Consider the following 17,327-nt stretch of genomic DNA (forward strand, 5'->3'; position numbering starts at 1 on the left):
TAATTTCATTCACTCTTTTTACTCTTGTGGAGAATGTTCCCTGCCCCTGCAAAAAAATTGTTTTTTAAAAGTTAAGGAAAGTGCTGATATTATACATGACAGACACTCAATAAATACTGGTAGTTATTAATATCACTGGCAATGAAATAATGTCTATTTTAAGTCATGGACTTCACATATGAGTGTACTTCTAAGACCTCATAGAAATGGAGTTAAAAAGTAAGTTTTCTGTGGTATAAAAATTTTTAAATTCACATATTGTTTTCCACAATATTGGTTTTCTTTTATTTTTTAAAGATATATTTACTTTTATTGGAAAGGCAGATATACAGAGAGGAGGAGAGACAGAGGAAGATGTTCCATCCAATAATTCACTCCCCAAGTGGCTGCAATGGCTGTAACTGAGTCAATCTGAAGCCAGGAGCCAGGAACATCTTCCATGTCTCCCATGCAGGGTGCAGGGTCCCAAGGCTTTGCGTCATCCTTGACTGCTTTCCCAGGCTGGGTTTTTTTTTCCCATTGGGACCCTCACAGTTAATTCTCAGATCCTCCACTCTCAATTTACAATTTAGGAGTTGGAGATGATGAGTTAATTGCAAATGATTTAACTTCTGCTCATCATAGACAACCACACTATTTACCATCCGCGAGAACCAGGAGAATTAAGGGAAACAAGAAGCTATCGTAACGAGGCTCTGTGAACAAAAGATTACAGTCATGTACCAGTTGACCTTTGGTCAACAACAGAAAGCGTCACAGTGATGGTCCCATGAGATTGTGTCACTGCTATGATTTGAACTCAGCTTGGCTCTTGAACAGCCAAGCCATAAATTAGTGGTGCTAAGTGAGTAAAAACATAACCCGATTATAGTGCCTAGGAGGTGAGCCTTGCCCTTAGATCATTGGGGTGTGCGCTCACAAAAGCTATTCTTGTGAGAGTCCCAGCCACTCTTCTCTGCTCCTACTTCTCCTCAAACTCCTCCAATCCCATCTGCTGCCATGCCAGATGTCAAAACAATAGGGCCACCTGATCCTGAACATTATTCTCCAGAACCATGCATCAAAATAAATTTCTTTCCTTCTTTAAGTAGCCCACGTCAAATATTTCACTGTTAAAAAAAAAAAAGAAAGGAAAAAGAAAAGAAAAAAGAATGAGCATCAGTGACACTGGAGCCACCTTAGCTTACATAAGCACACTCCATGAGATTCCCACAGCACGATCACCTAATGAGAAATTTTTCAGAATCTATAACCCATTATTAAGTGGTATATGACTATAAGGGATGGAGGACACATGGTGTAGCAGGTAAGGTCACCAATGGCAATCCAGTATATGTGTCTTAGTTGCTCCAATTCCAATCCAGCTCTCTACCAGTGATTTGGGAAAGCTATGAAAGATGGCCCAAGTATTTGGGTCCCTTTACTTACATAGGAGATTTAGATGAAACTCCTGGATCCTGGATTTGGGAATGGCCCAACCCTGGCCAGGGTGGCCATTTGTGAAATGAACCAGCAGATGGAAGATTTCTCTTTTTCTCTACATATGTGTGTGTATCTAACATATTTTTAAAGAAGTATTTATGACTATACTAAAAAGTCAATATTAAGTACTTACACAGTGAAAATAAAGCTCATGGAGGTTGAAGAGTCTAGGATCCTATATACAATAAGTGTAATTTATATTCAACTATCCTGCAATTTCTGCTCATACACTAAAACATGCAGTTAGATTTTATACTGGACCAGGAAATAAACAGATTGCTTTTTATTTTACAGAGATATTAGGAAATTTACAAAAAGCTGCCTGGTGAGGCAAATGAAGGATTTAAATCAAAATACATGGGCTTTAGATTTACTATGCTGCCCTAAGAACAAGTGTCTGATAATGAGTTGTCTGTCAAAGGAATAAGCTGGCTCAAATTAGTGTGGGTCCCACCCACTGGTGTGCTTGCAAATATTTAACCACCTGCTCTCTGAAATCTAAATTGTGTGTATTTTTCTTATTTGTGTGTATGAACATACACACAAGAACTATATACATTAATTTTAAATTTTAATAAAGATATGTAGCATTATATATGTAACAAAATACACATTACTCTTTATTGTAAACTCCAATGTTGCAGTTAATTTTCACAGAATGCTTCCACTGGTTTCCACCAAACCACCATCCGTTAAAACACTATGATTGCCATAGATGAATCAGAGCAATTGCAACTGAATACTACTTGATATTTTCTTTTATGTGAATAAGTGAAAGGAAAACCATGTCAGAACTTCCAACGTTTGTCAATGATAGGAATGGTTTCTTTGCTGAATTAGACAATAGCTTTTGATTGCTGAAGGACTATGTATTTCTACAAATTTTTATGCCATTCACAATAATAGTCTCAAGCACAGAGATTTTCATCAGCATTACTAACATTTTCTCTGTGATCTTTTAAAGTCTGGATAACTTAGGGAAACAATGAATCAAGCTCAATAATTCCATAATTTCCCATTTCAAGCTATTGACACAACATTAACAAGTTGAAAAAGTGGACAACAGCTCAATTTTGTAATTCTAGCATTTTACCCTGTAGATCCGATAGAACTAAATAACTGAAGGTACAGGAAAAATCTAACAGAATTTTTTTTAAAAATATACCTTTAGTATTCATTCATTTTATTTCAATACATTACATAAATAAGCTATCTAACTTTTTATTAATAATGTCTGTTACTAATAATCAAGTCATAAAACCCTCACAATTAGGTCTTATACACTAATGTGATTTGACTACAGTACACAACACTTTCCCTCCACCCCTTGAAGTATGTAAGTCAGATCCGTATGACTGATTATCCATAGACACTGATGAGGGGATCATGTGTTCTTCCTCTGAATGATGGACGACAAGCCCCGCCTCTGCTCTTACAAACTTAATGCTATCTGGTCTATGCTAACAGACACACCCAAATTCTCTAATTCATGTCTGAGATAAAATATTAGCCCAAACTGACTCAGGATCTTACATTTTGTGCCCATTGTTCTTGGCATTTAAGTTGCATGGACAAGGCCTGTACTGTCCCACTCCTTCTTTACATTTGGGCTTAGTTTGGAGTCAAAGGGTAGGGGTTGGGGAAGATAAAATTAATAGTGTGTATCTGCCCATGACAAAAGTCCTAGGTCTGACATCAAATTTCAAGGGAGACTTGGCAGAATCATCAGGATAGTTGGGTCGGTCTCTGAACACTCGCTCATCTGCTTGAGTTTCTTAGACTTTCACAGTTTTGCCCATTGACCACTCACCTGAGATCTAGCAGGTGTTTCTCTGTGCATCCTTTAGCTACCTGCGGGCAAGGGATCTCTTACCTCCTGATGTTTCTGACACCGAGAAGGAGTAGTGTGCAGCTTTAAACACAGGGCTGAAATCATTGGTTGGAGTAATCACCACAATGATGGTCACAGTGACTGTAAAACAGTGAATAAATGTGTTGTGGTTGCAGCTTTACTGTTTGATTCTATTTAATGAGGCTAAATGTGCCCCCCTCCTCCTGATCCTGGAATTAGCTTAGCAGAGGATTTTCAAACTACAACTGGAAATTCTCTATTCCAAAATTACTCCTGCTCCCAGATTCTGTGTTCTCTAAGACTCAAAAGAAATTGTAGTACTAGCCAAAACCAGTTGAAGAACATATATCATCAGAGTATGCCATGCTTTATTTATGTAATAGATATGTATAAGTATATGTGTGTGTATGTATACTTTTCTCTTGTATATAAATGTCTTATAACATATATTTTACACAACTTAAATGACTTTGGTTTTCATGGGTACAGTCTTCACCTTTAGAAGAGCTTGTTGGGGTATCACACACAACCTGTTTCTAATATACACACCCCAGGGCACATCAGAGAGGGACTCAAAAAACTGAAGCTCTAGGTTTGACTTTCCCATGCACTCTGGGGCCTTGAACCAGTTTTATTTCTCTTTTTTTCATCAATAAAGAAACAGTAAATCAGTATATATCTCATATATTACATTATGAATATGAGAACCTAATGAGATCATATTCCAGAAGGGTTTTTTCTGTCTAATTTTTGAAAAGACACACAGTTCTCCCATCCACTGGTTCACTCTTCAATACCAAAAATGGCAGGACTGAGTTAGGCCAAAGCCTGAAGGAAAAAACTCAACGGGAATCTTCCATGTAAGTGGCAGAGACCCAAATACTTGACCCATCATCTACTGCCTACCAGAGTATAGATTAAGAGGATGCTAGAAACAGCAGTAAAGTTGAGACTCAAATCCAGTCACTCTGATATTGAATCGCAAAACCCAAGCAGTGTCTTAACTTTCTTTTAATTTTTATTTTTCATGATACAGTTCCCCAGGATCAGGGTTTATCCCTTCCACTGTTTTCTCCCATATAATTACAATAGTATAGTTCTTCAGCAACAGTTACATCATCATTCTGCTATTTAAGTGTATCATGACGTTGTAGGTATAGATGATGGTAGAAAGTCCAGCATCCTATTGTTAAGATATATTTAACAGTGTCATTGGGAGTCTTTTATTCAAAAATATAGATGCATACAGCAACATATTTTTACTTCTTGGTATACTAGTCTCTGTTATACAGTTCCTCTAGATAAAAATTGTGTATATATTTGTTTACTGATGTATTTATTTATCTTGTACTTTTCATGAAGCTTCCCTTATATCAGAGAACATGTGATATCTGTTCTTAACTTCTGCACCCAACATACATCTCCAATAAATAATTTCAAGGGATCAAAGCTTAAGTTAAATTTTCCACTTTAGCCAGATATTTGTATGCTGTATATTATAGGAAAGAAACTATTTCAGAACAACAAATTAGCATATCAGAAACTTGACAAAAAAGAAGTTGGTGCTCAAACACAGATGCAGCAACAAGAGAGTTTTTTTTTTTAAATAATTAGCATTAAGTGTATAAGTCACAAGCTTGTCATTACTATGACTGTTCTGATTTTACAGAGGAGAAAACTGAGGTTGAGTTAAGCTCCTGACCAAATGTCACAAAGTTGTTGACTCTTAAAAGGTATCCATGACCGCCTTCCCCCAAGAAAAGTTAAAAAGTGCTGTTCTGCAAAGGCAGGTCATTTATGCTAAAGCCTGTATTTTCTCTTCAATAAATATCTTATGTGTTGAAAAGCAGGTACCATTTACAACCCTACCATACTGTGATCTTTTGCTGAATTCATAGACTCAAAATTGTACTAATTAGCTGACCTGTAAAAATAGACAGAGCCACACATGGGGTGTTACAAGCATCCTTTATGAGCAGCTGTGAGTGTGACGGGGTTTGTTTCCTAGATGGGATCCAGATTTACTACCAAGAGATATTTTCCCCCTTCCATTTTGGGGAAAGGCTCAAATGGGCAGATTTCTTGCTAATTAAACCCTCAGATCAAGTATTTGCAAGACAATGTATCTGCCCTGAAAGGTCAGATGGACACAAAACCCCAACAGTAAGGAGTAGAGAAAATACATGTAAGGACACTTTGGGGCCTTTTTTCAGGCCTTTTTCCTGTCCTTGCAATCACCTCCTCAGATAGTTAGATCCTCTAAATCTACACATTACCTTTGTAAATTTAGACCCATTAAAACTCTTCTTTAGTGAATCAGATTTACAGTGTTCTAGAGGAATTGATCATAGTTCAGTATTTGTTTGACTGCAAACACACCTTCATTGCATTTTTCCACTTCCATAAAAGACACAGCTCTCCTTCCTGCTTCTCCCACATGCAGCTTCAGAACCTTTCCCAAAGATCCAGATAGCCACTACCACCAATTCAGAGTTCTCACAGAAGACACACAAACCCTGCTGCTATTCTAGAACCTCCTTTATCATGCGCTGCCATTCTACTGATAACTTTGCATTTGCCATCCAAATGCCCACATTTTAATGCCAACATCAGACATCTTTAATGCTAACCACCTGCTGGATTACTTATTATTATGCTTTCCAGAGACAACAGACCGTTGACACTAATGATAGATGTAGCCAGGACAATTTGAGACTATTATTTTCACAAATAACTTCTATAGCTAACAAATTCAACAAATAGTTGCAAATGACCACTCAGGGCACTTCGTGCATGATCAATAAGCAGGCAGAAGCAGATGTCAGGTGGTTAACTAAGTTCACCTCCCACCAGGTATTTCACTGTGTGTCCACAATACACAATTCAGAATGTTCTGTAATTAGCAAAGCTGTGGCTGTTACATCCAAAAATGTCAAAAAGTTAAGGCTTATGCACTCTGGGTGGAATTAACTTCAATGTACCCAAAGCCTATTCTACTATATGCTGACCCAAAGTGATGTGACAGTTCTAAGAACAAATGGCAAAAAGGGGTAACCACACTTCAAAATTTTATGAAAGGCATGAACTGCAAAAACTTGTCCCAGTAATGGCTCCATCTATACTAGGAAAAATAATTCAAATAAAATGTTTAAAGGCACGTAATTACCTATATGCTTAGACTACATGATTCCTAACAGCTGGCTATCTCCAGTTATGATATATTGGATATGACTAAGCATGAAGCCACTCAAGTGTCAAGCATAATTGTTGGGTCCACATATTCCTTGTCTCTTCTTGCTCCCAGAATTGCTAGTCAGAGCTGTGTTTAAAAGTTTTGTATTGTTGAAAGTACTGCTTAGAGGTAAAAACGACTTCCAACATCTAAAGGAAACTTTTAACATAGTTCTACCTAACTCTCTTCATCATCTGACTAACTTAACAAACATGTCCCAGATGAGACACAGCTTTACATTTTAAAATCTAAAGTGAAAAGCCTAAAGAATTGACAGTTACTGTTCCTTGAAAACCCTATCAAAATTTCTGATATGTAAATGCAAATTGAAACCAGAGTAAGATATCTCATTCTGGTTTTATAAAAATGGCTATTAACAAAAATTCAAAAGTACAAATGCTGATAGGAATGTGAAGAAAACAGAAACCCAACACACCTCTGGTCAGAATGTAAGTTAGTATAGCTATTACAGAATATAGCATGGAGCTTCCACAAAAAAACTGAAAAAAAAAATTATCACCTGACATAGTTATCACACTTCTGGATAAATATATATAATTTATTTATTCATTTAAATCATATATAATTTCTAAAGACAATTAAATCATCTTTTTATACTCTCTTATTCCTTGCAGCACTATTGACAGTGGCCAAAATATTAAATCAACCTAGGTGCTCACTGATGAATGAATAGAGAATCTGGATATAATAGAATATCATTCAGCTAAAAAAAAGGAATAAAATTCTGTCAAATGCAACAAAACAGATGGAACTGGAGCTCAAAATAAGCCAGATACAGAAAGACAAATCCACATGCTTACTTCCATATATGGCAGCTTTGCAAAGTTAATCTGAAGCTTCTAGCTTTGTGATAGGTTAAAGCCACCACTCCCCAAGTCCGTGCTGCTCCACTTTCCTGTTCATGCTCGGGTCCTAGCCATCCAAACAGGACACCACGATGGAGTCCCTGGCTTCTGGTTGTCACCTGACCTACACCTGGTTTTCCCAACCTGTTTGCTGAACCTACAAATGGGAGATGTCTCTCTCTCTCTCTCTCTCTCTCTCTCACTCTCTAAATCTCCCCCTACCAGTCCCTCTCTGTCAGTCTGCCTTTCAAACAAATAAGTCTTTTTTAAAAGTCGGTCTTAACGTAGAATAATGCTTACTTGAGATACATAGGGAAAGGGAAGACAGAAGGTGACTGAAAAACAGGTACTCTACTTCACTCAAATAATTTAGATACTGACAATTGTTAAAACCACAGCAGTATATAGCTCTTAATTTACTTGACAACAAGTTAAAACAAAACACTACAGAAGTTGAACATCTTCTCACTGGATTACTGTTTATAGTCTTTGCCTAAATTCCTATATTAAACTCTTTATTTAATGGAGCATTAACTCTTGGACTATAATGTTAATTATAAATGTTCTTTCAAATACAAAACATTAAGCTAAAGAAAGTATATGAGAACTCTTTTATTTACTAAATTTTGTCTGTCAATCTAAAACTGCTATAGTCTACTAATGGAAAACTCTAAAGAAAAAAAAAATACCAGGTACCCAAACACAGTTAGGTTGGAGAGGAAGAAAATCTACCGTTCCACAGCCCAGTGTGGAAACAATAACTCATAATCTCATGCCACATACTCTAGGTGTAACTAGCAAAGAGGAGCTTAAAGATACCGATGATACAGAAATGATAATGATATGACAATGCTAATGACCTGATTTAACCAGTTCATACCCCCTATAAACACACACCCCACAAGAAACGCACAAGCACTATACATTACTCAAACTAAATAAGTAAAACCTTTTAGAAGATCACCTGTATGAGAGGGATGTGAGTCATCAAACACTGAAACCATCAGCTCATAGATGTGGCCAGCTGCAATCATCTCTGGGTCCTCATAATCCACATCTCTGGAAACCTTATAGAACAGAAAGAGTGTTTGGCTATTTTCATGTCTTTGAGATATAATCTATCGAACAAGAACAAAGGGGCATCTTGAATTTCCTTACAAAGTAGCGAATTTTTGGATATAGTTTCCTAACACAGCAGAAGGAAAACATTAGTTATACTCTGTCTTCACTGAATGGGAATTGTGTAACCTAATGCCAAATATTTAAAAAGAAAATATTTAAAACATACCTTATAAATAACTAAGCACTATAAACACATAAATGAGAGGCCCTTGTTGTGACCCAGCATGCTAAGCTGCTGCCTTTGATGCCACCATCTTTTATGGGTGCTCATTCAAGGTCTCAGCTGCTCCACTCCCAATACAGGTCCCTGCTAAAGTTCCTCGGGAGAACTACTGGCAATGGCCAGGGGGCTTGGCCCTGTGGGGGACTCAGACAGATTTCAAGGTCCTGCCTTGGCCAGAACAGCCATTTGAGGAGTGAATCAGTGTATAGAAGACCTCACTTTCCTCTCCATTTCTTGCTTCTTGCTCTCTGAGTAACTCAACGTAACAGTGTGAATTACTCCCATTACTATAAGTCACTCACCGTTTTTAAATATTTATTGAGCATTAACTAGGTGCCAGGTGTATTTTTAGGCACTAAGAAGCTCATAAAACCGAAAACTCATTTCGATAATTAAAGATGCTCTGAATTGACTAGCATTACTAGAATTTCAGTTTCTAAAAATTGGGATGGATCAATGTAAGACCAACGACCCAGATGTCTGAGAACAAGACATTTTTAAAAAATTTAATGTTAAACTTAGATTCATTCATTCATTCATCCATTCAACAACTACAATAAATACCTATCATACAACAAACATAGGGGCTTGGGAATAGAAATATGAGTCCATCAGAAACTTATAGTTAGTAAAATCAACAATGAAATAGGCGGTTGTAATAAAGTCTAAAAATTGTTCTGAATAGCATATATAACTTATAATGTCTTTAGCACAGAGAATTAAGTCAGTTATAATAGTAAAAGGAAACTCTTAGTAGTAATGTTTTATACTTAGAAGATTATTACAGAAACATAAAAATTAGAGGTGAGTGATAGATGACAATAGTTCTTGATATATAAAATAAACATGTGTGAAGTTGCAAATCTTTTTTAAGATGTATCTTTTTATTGGAGAGGTAGAGTTACAGAGAGGAGAAGCAAAGATCTTCCCTCTGCTGGTTCACTCCTCACATGGCTGCAATAGCCGGAGCTAGCCAGTCCGAAGCCAAGATCCAGGAGTTTCTTCTGGGTCTCCCACATGAGTACAGGGTCCCAAAACATTGGGCCATCCTTGACTGCTTTCCTAGGCCACAAGCAGGGAGCTAGAAGGGAAGTAGAGCAGCCAGGACATGAACGGGAATGCATATAGGATCCTGGAGCGTGCAAGGCAAGGACTTAAGCCACTTCCACACCGGGTCCAAAGCTACAAATCTTAGATAGTATAATTCGAGCATATGGGTGCCAGTTCATGTCCCACCTTCTCCATTTCCCATCCAGCTCCCTGCTTGTGGCCTGGGAAAGAAGTCGAGCATGGCCCAAAGCCTTGGCACCCTGCACCCCATGGGAGTCCCAGAGGAAGCTCCTGCCTCCTGCTTCAGTTCAGCTCAGTTCCAGCCAGCCACTGTGACCACATGCAGAGTGAACCAGCAGGCAGAAGATTTTCCTCTCTGTATCTCCTAAGTCTGCCTTTCCAATAAAATTAAGTAAATCTTTAACAAAAAAAAATAGCATATTTACAAATCTCCATTTTCACCTAAGCTCTATTTCACAAAGTAAAAGTTGCCATTGAATTTCAAAATGAACATCAACCCAGAAAACTCTCAGCTCAAAGCGTGATCTTCCAAATTTCACAACCTATGCAAAAGCTCAGCTTAAAGCTAGTGGGGCATGTCGAGAAAGTCCAGGTGGAGAGTGAGAAAGAAAAGTAACCCATGTGTTGTAAACCACATACCTGATTAAGGGGGGGATTTGCTCAGTGTTAATCTGGATTACAGAGCAATTATGTCAACCAACCAGGGGTTGGCGCATTGAAATGAAGTCCTGTGGGTTGGAAAAAAGAATATCTGGGGCCAAGCATGGTAGCCTAGTGGCTAAAGTCCTCACCTTGCATGCACAAGGGTCCCATATGGGAACCAGTTCATATCCTGACTGCTTCACTTCCCACTCAACTCCCTTCTTATGGCCTGAGAAAGCAGTCAAGGATGACCCAAAGCCTTGAGACCCTACACCCAAGTGGTACACTTGGAGGAAGCTCCTGACTTTTGGCTTTGGATAGGCTCAGCTCCAGCTGTTGTAGCCACTTGGAGACTGAACCAGCAGATGAAAAACTCTTCCTCTCTGTCTCTCCTCCTCTCTGTGTATCTGTCTTTCCAATAAAAATAAATACATCTTTTTTAAAAACCAAGAAGATAAAAAAAGATATTTTCCATTTTTTTTTTATTTTCCTAAAAAGATAAGTCCCATTTTGGGAAAGGGAGAAAACAAATATTTACTGAGTCCATCCTCTGCCCAAAATTCAGCATTGCAAGATGCTGATGAGCTCAGAAGCCCCATCCAATGGTGGAAGAATAACAATTTCACTGGAATATTCTCATAGTCTCACCTCTAAGGAAATCAGCATGATTTTTAACCCTCAGGTTCATTTCTTCAACTCAATAGGTAGCACATGGTTTGGAGCTCATTACAGAAAGGATAGAATGCACAATCATGAAAGACTTGTCCAAATGCCTTCCATCGGAGATGGCACAGAATCCTAAGATTACGCTCTCCTGGGTCAGAGCTCCTCTTGCTGAACTTTTTATGGCCACAAAATTACTCCATCTCTGTGGCAAAGCCCCTCCTCCCCTGCAGTGACCGCTTCTGGTGCTCACCTGGATGAAATTGTCAGCATTTGGCACTTGCTCGAAGATTTGTCCAGAGCCCAGCGGGCCTGAGACAGAAGCGTAATGGATCGTATCCGGAGGCTCATCCAGATCGTGGCACCTGAGCTTTGCCACCACTGTGCCCTTCGCAATCACTTCCTTGCCTGTGTACCTGTTTGTTTTTTTTTTTAAGAAAATTAAAAACAACTTTAGATACTCTTTCAAAATGTAATTCTCTTCTCAGGAATGTCTGCAAGTTTAGAAAATGCCTGCCTGTGATGCCTCATCCATGTGGGAGCAGACAGATGATGTTTAGAGCACCATCCAGGATGACATTTCCCAAACAGTCTATGAATTCAGTATAATCCTTCTCTGCTGGGAGGAGCCCGTGCCAGCAGCCAATGGTGCACTTGCTTGGAAAGCAGTTCATCAAGGCCATCCAGCTCAATGATGAAGATCTGAGTCGGCATCAGCTCATTCTTTTGGATTGTTAAGGCCTGAGCATCCAGTGGTGCAGTACAGGAGAGAACCCTCACCGCTCCACAATAGCCACGAACTTCTGACCAACTCCAAGGATTCACTCATCTCTTTTCTGTGCTCCCTGTGTCTTGGATGCTCATTCTTAAGATGTCAACCTCTAGCTCTGGTTCATCTTTCCAAGACTGATACAGCCACCATGCATTAGGAAGCTTCTCAGCCTCACACCTTTTTTCTCTTAGCAATTGAAGCACAACAGTTAGGACTTAAAGTCTTCATGTATTTTTTAAAAAGTTTTTTATATGGATACATCTTATCTCCCTGGCAAGGTAACACACATACCTTTACAGTGAATGAGCTGAGCGTAACAAATACTTATCCTGTCCCGCCAAGGAGTGAAGCCTGAAGTTATTTTACTCTCATTCTTCTGGGGAAAGGAGAATGAGAAAGGATAACATTTGCCTAGTGCACGCCAAGCCCCAAACCAAAGAAACTCTAAGCACAGGTTGTGTTTGATCATAATGGGTGGCAATTAGCAAGGCTCAGTTTTATTTTTTATTAGACAGGGACTGGAAAAATCATATTCAATATTATATCCAGGAATCCATTTGGCCTAAAAGGAAGGAAACCAGGTAATAAGCTTATGTGCCTGCTCTAGCTCCCGACTCCAACTTTCTGCTAATTAAGACCTGAGGGGCAGCCACGACAGCTCAAGTAAGTAGGGTCCTGACGCCTGCATTTTGGCTCCCAGCTCGGGCAGCAGCGGGAAGCAGCTGGTGAGTAAACCTAGAGATGGAGCACCCTCTCCCTCTGTTCCTCCCTCCCCCCTCTTCCTCTTTTCATACTCTCTCCCTCTTTCTTTCTTTCTCTCTCGGGCTCTCCCTCTTTCCCCCTCCCCTCCTTCTATCCCTCCTTCTTTCTCTCTCTTAAATAAATAAAAAAAATGTTAACCTACTTAGTGTAATGGATTTCAGTTAGTGAGTTATAGAATTGTAATAGCAGCACTTATTTACATGCTTATTTATACTTATATCAGATGCTCAGTGCTGTGCTCAGAATGTCGCATGCATTTTCCCGTTGAGTCCTCACAATCATCTATAAGTACTATCATTACCCCATTTTGTGAAGAAACACACTGAACATTAAAGAGCTTAAGTCAATTACTCAGGATCACACTGATAATAAGTGATAGAACCCAGATTTCACAGCAAGCCTGTGATCAGAAAACTCAAGTCTTTAACCACCTACTCTCAGATTGTGAAAATCCAATGTTCAACCATGAACTGGCTCAAAGGCTATTTCTGGGGCCCAGCACAGTAACCTAGTGATTAAAGTCCTCACCTTTCATGGGCCAAGATCCTATATGGGTGCCAGTTCATGTCCCGGCTGCTCCACTTCCCATCCAGACCCCTGCTTGTGGCCTGGGAAAGCAGTACAACATGGCCCAAAGCCTTGGGACCCTATACCCCCATGGGAGACCCAGGAGAAGCTCCTGGCTCCTGGATTTGGATCGGCTCCACTCCAGCCATTGCAGCCACTTAAGGAGTGTACCAGCAGATGAAAGATCTTTCTGCCTTTTCTCTCTGAAAATCTGACTTTCCAATAAAAATAAATAAATACATAAATAAAGACTATTTCTGAGGGCTAGAATATGAGGCCGATTAACAGTATAATCTGAGAGGCTGTCATGTGGTGCAGTAACTGAAGTTGCAGTTTGCAACCCAGCATCCCATATTGAAGTTCCAGTTCCAATCCTGGCTCCAATCTCACTTCCCTTTAATGCCCCTGGGAAGGCAGTGGAAGACAACCCTTGATGACCATGCAGAAGACCAGGCTAGAGGGAATGACCGACCCAGCATGTGGAAGCTCTCTCTCTCCCCCTCCAAATAAGTAAATAAGTCCTTTCAAATAAGTAAATAAGTCTTAAAATGAAACAGAATCCATGGAAGTAAGTGATGTGTATAAAGAACATATCCCCTTAAAACAGAGAGTGGGCAAGAGAGTAAGAGAGACAGAGTCGGCCTGATAATGAACCACATATCCAACTGGGCCAATAATACAGCAGTATCTCTAAGCTCAACCTGCTCTGAATTCTTGCTCATGCCCGGCTGCTTCTACTCACCTAATCAGATACTGATCACAGAAAGGGGAGTTGTCGTTAATGCCGCGGATATAGGCAGTCACTGTAATTGCTGCACATCTCTGGTCACGGTCACAAGCCTTAACAGAGAACCACTGCACACTTGCAAACCCAGTCTGCTCCATGTCTAGACGGGCAGCTGTAACCAGAGTCCCGTGCTCTGTAACAAAACAGCACATTTTGCCCAAGATGGTGCACCCATTTTTTTTTTACTTTATTATATATATAGCAAAAGAAAACGTGAATTACAAATTATCATTAGAACTAATGAAGTGATTCAAAGAACAGTCACAGTGTCTAATCATTTGTCACCAAAATATACTTATCAATGATTTTATTTTAGCTGGTAGAAAATTAAAACATTTTGGCTTAAAGAAACAGAGAAGATTCTCTAGAAGAAACCCTTAGGCTGGGTCTTGGATAATATAAAAGAATAGTGGTGAATAGGTGGAGATCATTCCCCATAGAAAAAATATGATAAATTAAACGATAGTCCTGCAGGAGGCACTATGCTACTTGAATTTAGAATGCACAATAAACTACAGCAATTAAAACAGCATGGTATTGGCATAAAAACAGATCCATACACCAATGGAACAAAATACAAACCCTAGAACTAAACTCACACATCTACAGCCAACTGATCTTTAACAAAGGTTTTAAGGAGATATTTCAAAACAAAAATCCTTTTTAATAAATGGTGCTGAAAAATTATAAATCTTCATAAAAAAGAAAGCAACTAGATTCCTACCTCTCACCATTTACTAAAATCAGCTCAAAATGTATAAAAGGCCTAAATGTGAGGCCTGAAACCATTAGAAGAAAACATAGCAAAGTGCTTCAGAACACTGGAGTAGAGAAAAAGTTCCAGGATCAGCCCCTAAAAGCACAGGAAATAAAAGCAAAAGTTGACCAATCAATTGCATCAAACAAAAGAGGCTTTACACAGAAAAAGAAATAATCAACAGATCTAAGACACTATCCACAGAATCAAACAAAGTATTCTCAAGCCCTACAGACAAAGAATCAATATTCATATCACATAAGGAAGCTGAACAACTAAAAATCAGAGAGAGGTACCCAGCATCATGTGGCTGAATCCTCACCTTGCACGTGCCAGGATTCCATATGGGTTCCAGTTCACATCCCAGCTGCTCCACTTCCCTTCTAGCTCCCTGTTTGTGGCCTGGGAAAGCAGTCAAGGACATTCCAAAGCCTTGGGACCCTGTACTTGTGGGAGAAACCAGGAGGAAATTTCTAGCTCCTGGCTTCGGATCAGCTCAGCTCTGGCTGTTGCAGCCACCTGGGGAGTAAACCAGTGGATGACATATCTTTTCCTCTGTCTCTCCTCCTATCTATAAATCTGCTTCCAATAAAAAGAATTTTTTAAAAAAAATTTAGAGAAATAGAGGAGGGGGAAGAAGGGAAGAAATAAGGGAGGGAGGAATGAAGGAATATCTAATTTTAAAAGGGAAAACACATTTAAACAGAGATTTCTCAAAGAAAGATATAAACAAGTACATGAAAAAATGTTCAACATCACTATTGATCAGGCAAACATAAACAAAAACCATGAAGAAATATTGCCTCAATCCCACAAAAATTGGTTAGTTCAAGAAAGCAAGAAATATCAAGCATTATAAAGAGTATGTAGGGGTTGGTGTTATAACATAGCATTCTAAACCTCAAACTTTGATTCTGGCATCCCCTATGTGCTCTGGTTCATGTCCCAGCTCCTCCACTTCCAATCCAGTCCCCTACTTATGGCCTGAGAAGGAAGCAGAGACCTTGGGCCCCTGCACCCATGTGGGAGACCTGGAAGAAGCTCCTAATCTCCAGACTGGCCCAGCTCCATCCATTGCAGCCTTTGGGGAAGATAACCAGAGGATGAAAAATAGATCATTCTCTCCTTCTCTTTCTCCCTCTTCCTCTCTGTAACTCTGGTTTAAGGTAAAACAAATCTTTTAAAAACAGAATATATTTATACTGATTGAACATTAACACTGTATATATTACATACTGCATACATGCAAACACATTACTCCATAAATAAGTCCACTTTTCTATGTTAATTTTTGAAATAAAAAAGTTGAATAAAACGTGATACTGGATCTTGACTCATTGTGCTTCCTTTCACACCCCCAACCACTCATTTGCTCTACATTTACTAAGTAGCACTTCTGTGGCAGCAATTGTGCTAAATTCCACAACAAAGTAAAGTCTTGGCATATATGGAATTTACACAATGAGCTGGGAGACAAAAACTAAACAAGTACAGAAAAAAAAATAAGCAAAATCCAAATAGATAATTTAAGATAACAAGGACTGTGTTGTGATAAAAAGAAAAGCGTCAGCTGGGCAGATCCTAAAACATCCAGGGCAGAAGTTTTGAGCAAAGCAGCCTAACTGTTGAATTGCAATGGTTTGGATCAAGAGAAACAAGGAACACAAGAAGGTTGGATAGCAGACGGGTCAAAGAGAATGGAGAAAACAGAGATGAGGTAGGTGGTCAGGGCTGCATTCTAAGAACAACAGATAATCTCGGGATGACTTTGCACTGGGGGAGGATCTGATCCCATTTGACTTGTACTTAAATTCTTTCTACTGGTTCTGTGGAGCCTCCTGGAGAGGGTAGGAGTGAAAGCAGAAGGCCAGGGAAGAGATGCCTGCAGTCACTCAGGTAAGGGGGCTGGGAATGATAGTGTCCTGATTAGAACTCCAACAGAAGCAGACTTTGAGTTAAACATCTAGGTGCAGGTTGTCTATTTAGGAGGTGATTTAGGGCATTGTGGCATGGGGAAAGTGAGACAAAGAAGGGAAACTTGAGAGAAAGTACACCAATTGGGAAGCTATTTTGTTTAACATGTAAGTATCAAGTTAAGACAGCTACATTCAACATCAGAATAACTGGGTTCCATTCCCAGGTCTAGCTCCTGACTCTAGTTTCCTACTAACACAGACCTGGGGAAGCATGGTGATAGCTCAAGCAATGGAGTTTCTGTCTGCTATCCATATGGAAACCTAGACTGAGTACGCAGCTCCCAGCTTCAGCCTTACCTGGCCATGGTCACTGTACATATGTAATGAGTGACCAACAGATAGGGTCTCTCTCTCTCTCTCTCTTCTCCCTTCCCCACTTCCACCCCCGCCCCCAAGCTCCCTCCTCCCTGCTTTCAAATAAGCATTTTAAAATTACATCATTCAGTAAGTTAGAACTATGCACAAGCTAAGCACAGATCTCTGGGGAACTGTGGAAGCCAGTGTAGGTCCCACGTTCAACACAGCTCCACGCCAGCCACATTGAGATGGAGCA

General features: G+C 39.4%; 1 protein-coding gene across 1 annotated transcript in view; it reads right to left on the bottom strand.

Annotated features, from left to right (window-relative positions):
• The window catches only part of LOC121166005 (cadherin-related family member 3-like), a 71,230-nt gene that overhangs the window by 20,429 nt on the left and 33,474 nt on the right, over nt 1-17,327 (bottom strand). Inside the window, 4 exon segments of the mRNA XM_040995029.1 lie at nt 3,356-3,454; nt 8,397-8,499; nt 11,407-11,569; nt 13,997-14,174. Of these exon segments, the coding sequence (XP_040850963.1) occupies nt 3,356-3,454; nt 8,397-8,499; nt 11,407-11,569; nt 13,997-14,174 (543 nt within the window).

This window comes from Ochotona curzoniae, unplaced genomic scaffold (genome assembly GCF_017591425.1).
Source record: "Ochotona curzoniae isolate NIBS_2020 unplaced genomic scaffold, NIBS_Ocur_1.0 contig_908, whole genome shotgun sequence".
In the NCBI taxonomy this organism is placed as follows: Eukaryota; Metazoa; Chordata; class Mammalia; order Lagomorpha; family Ochotonidae; genus Ochotona; species Ochotona curzoniae.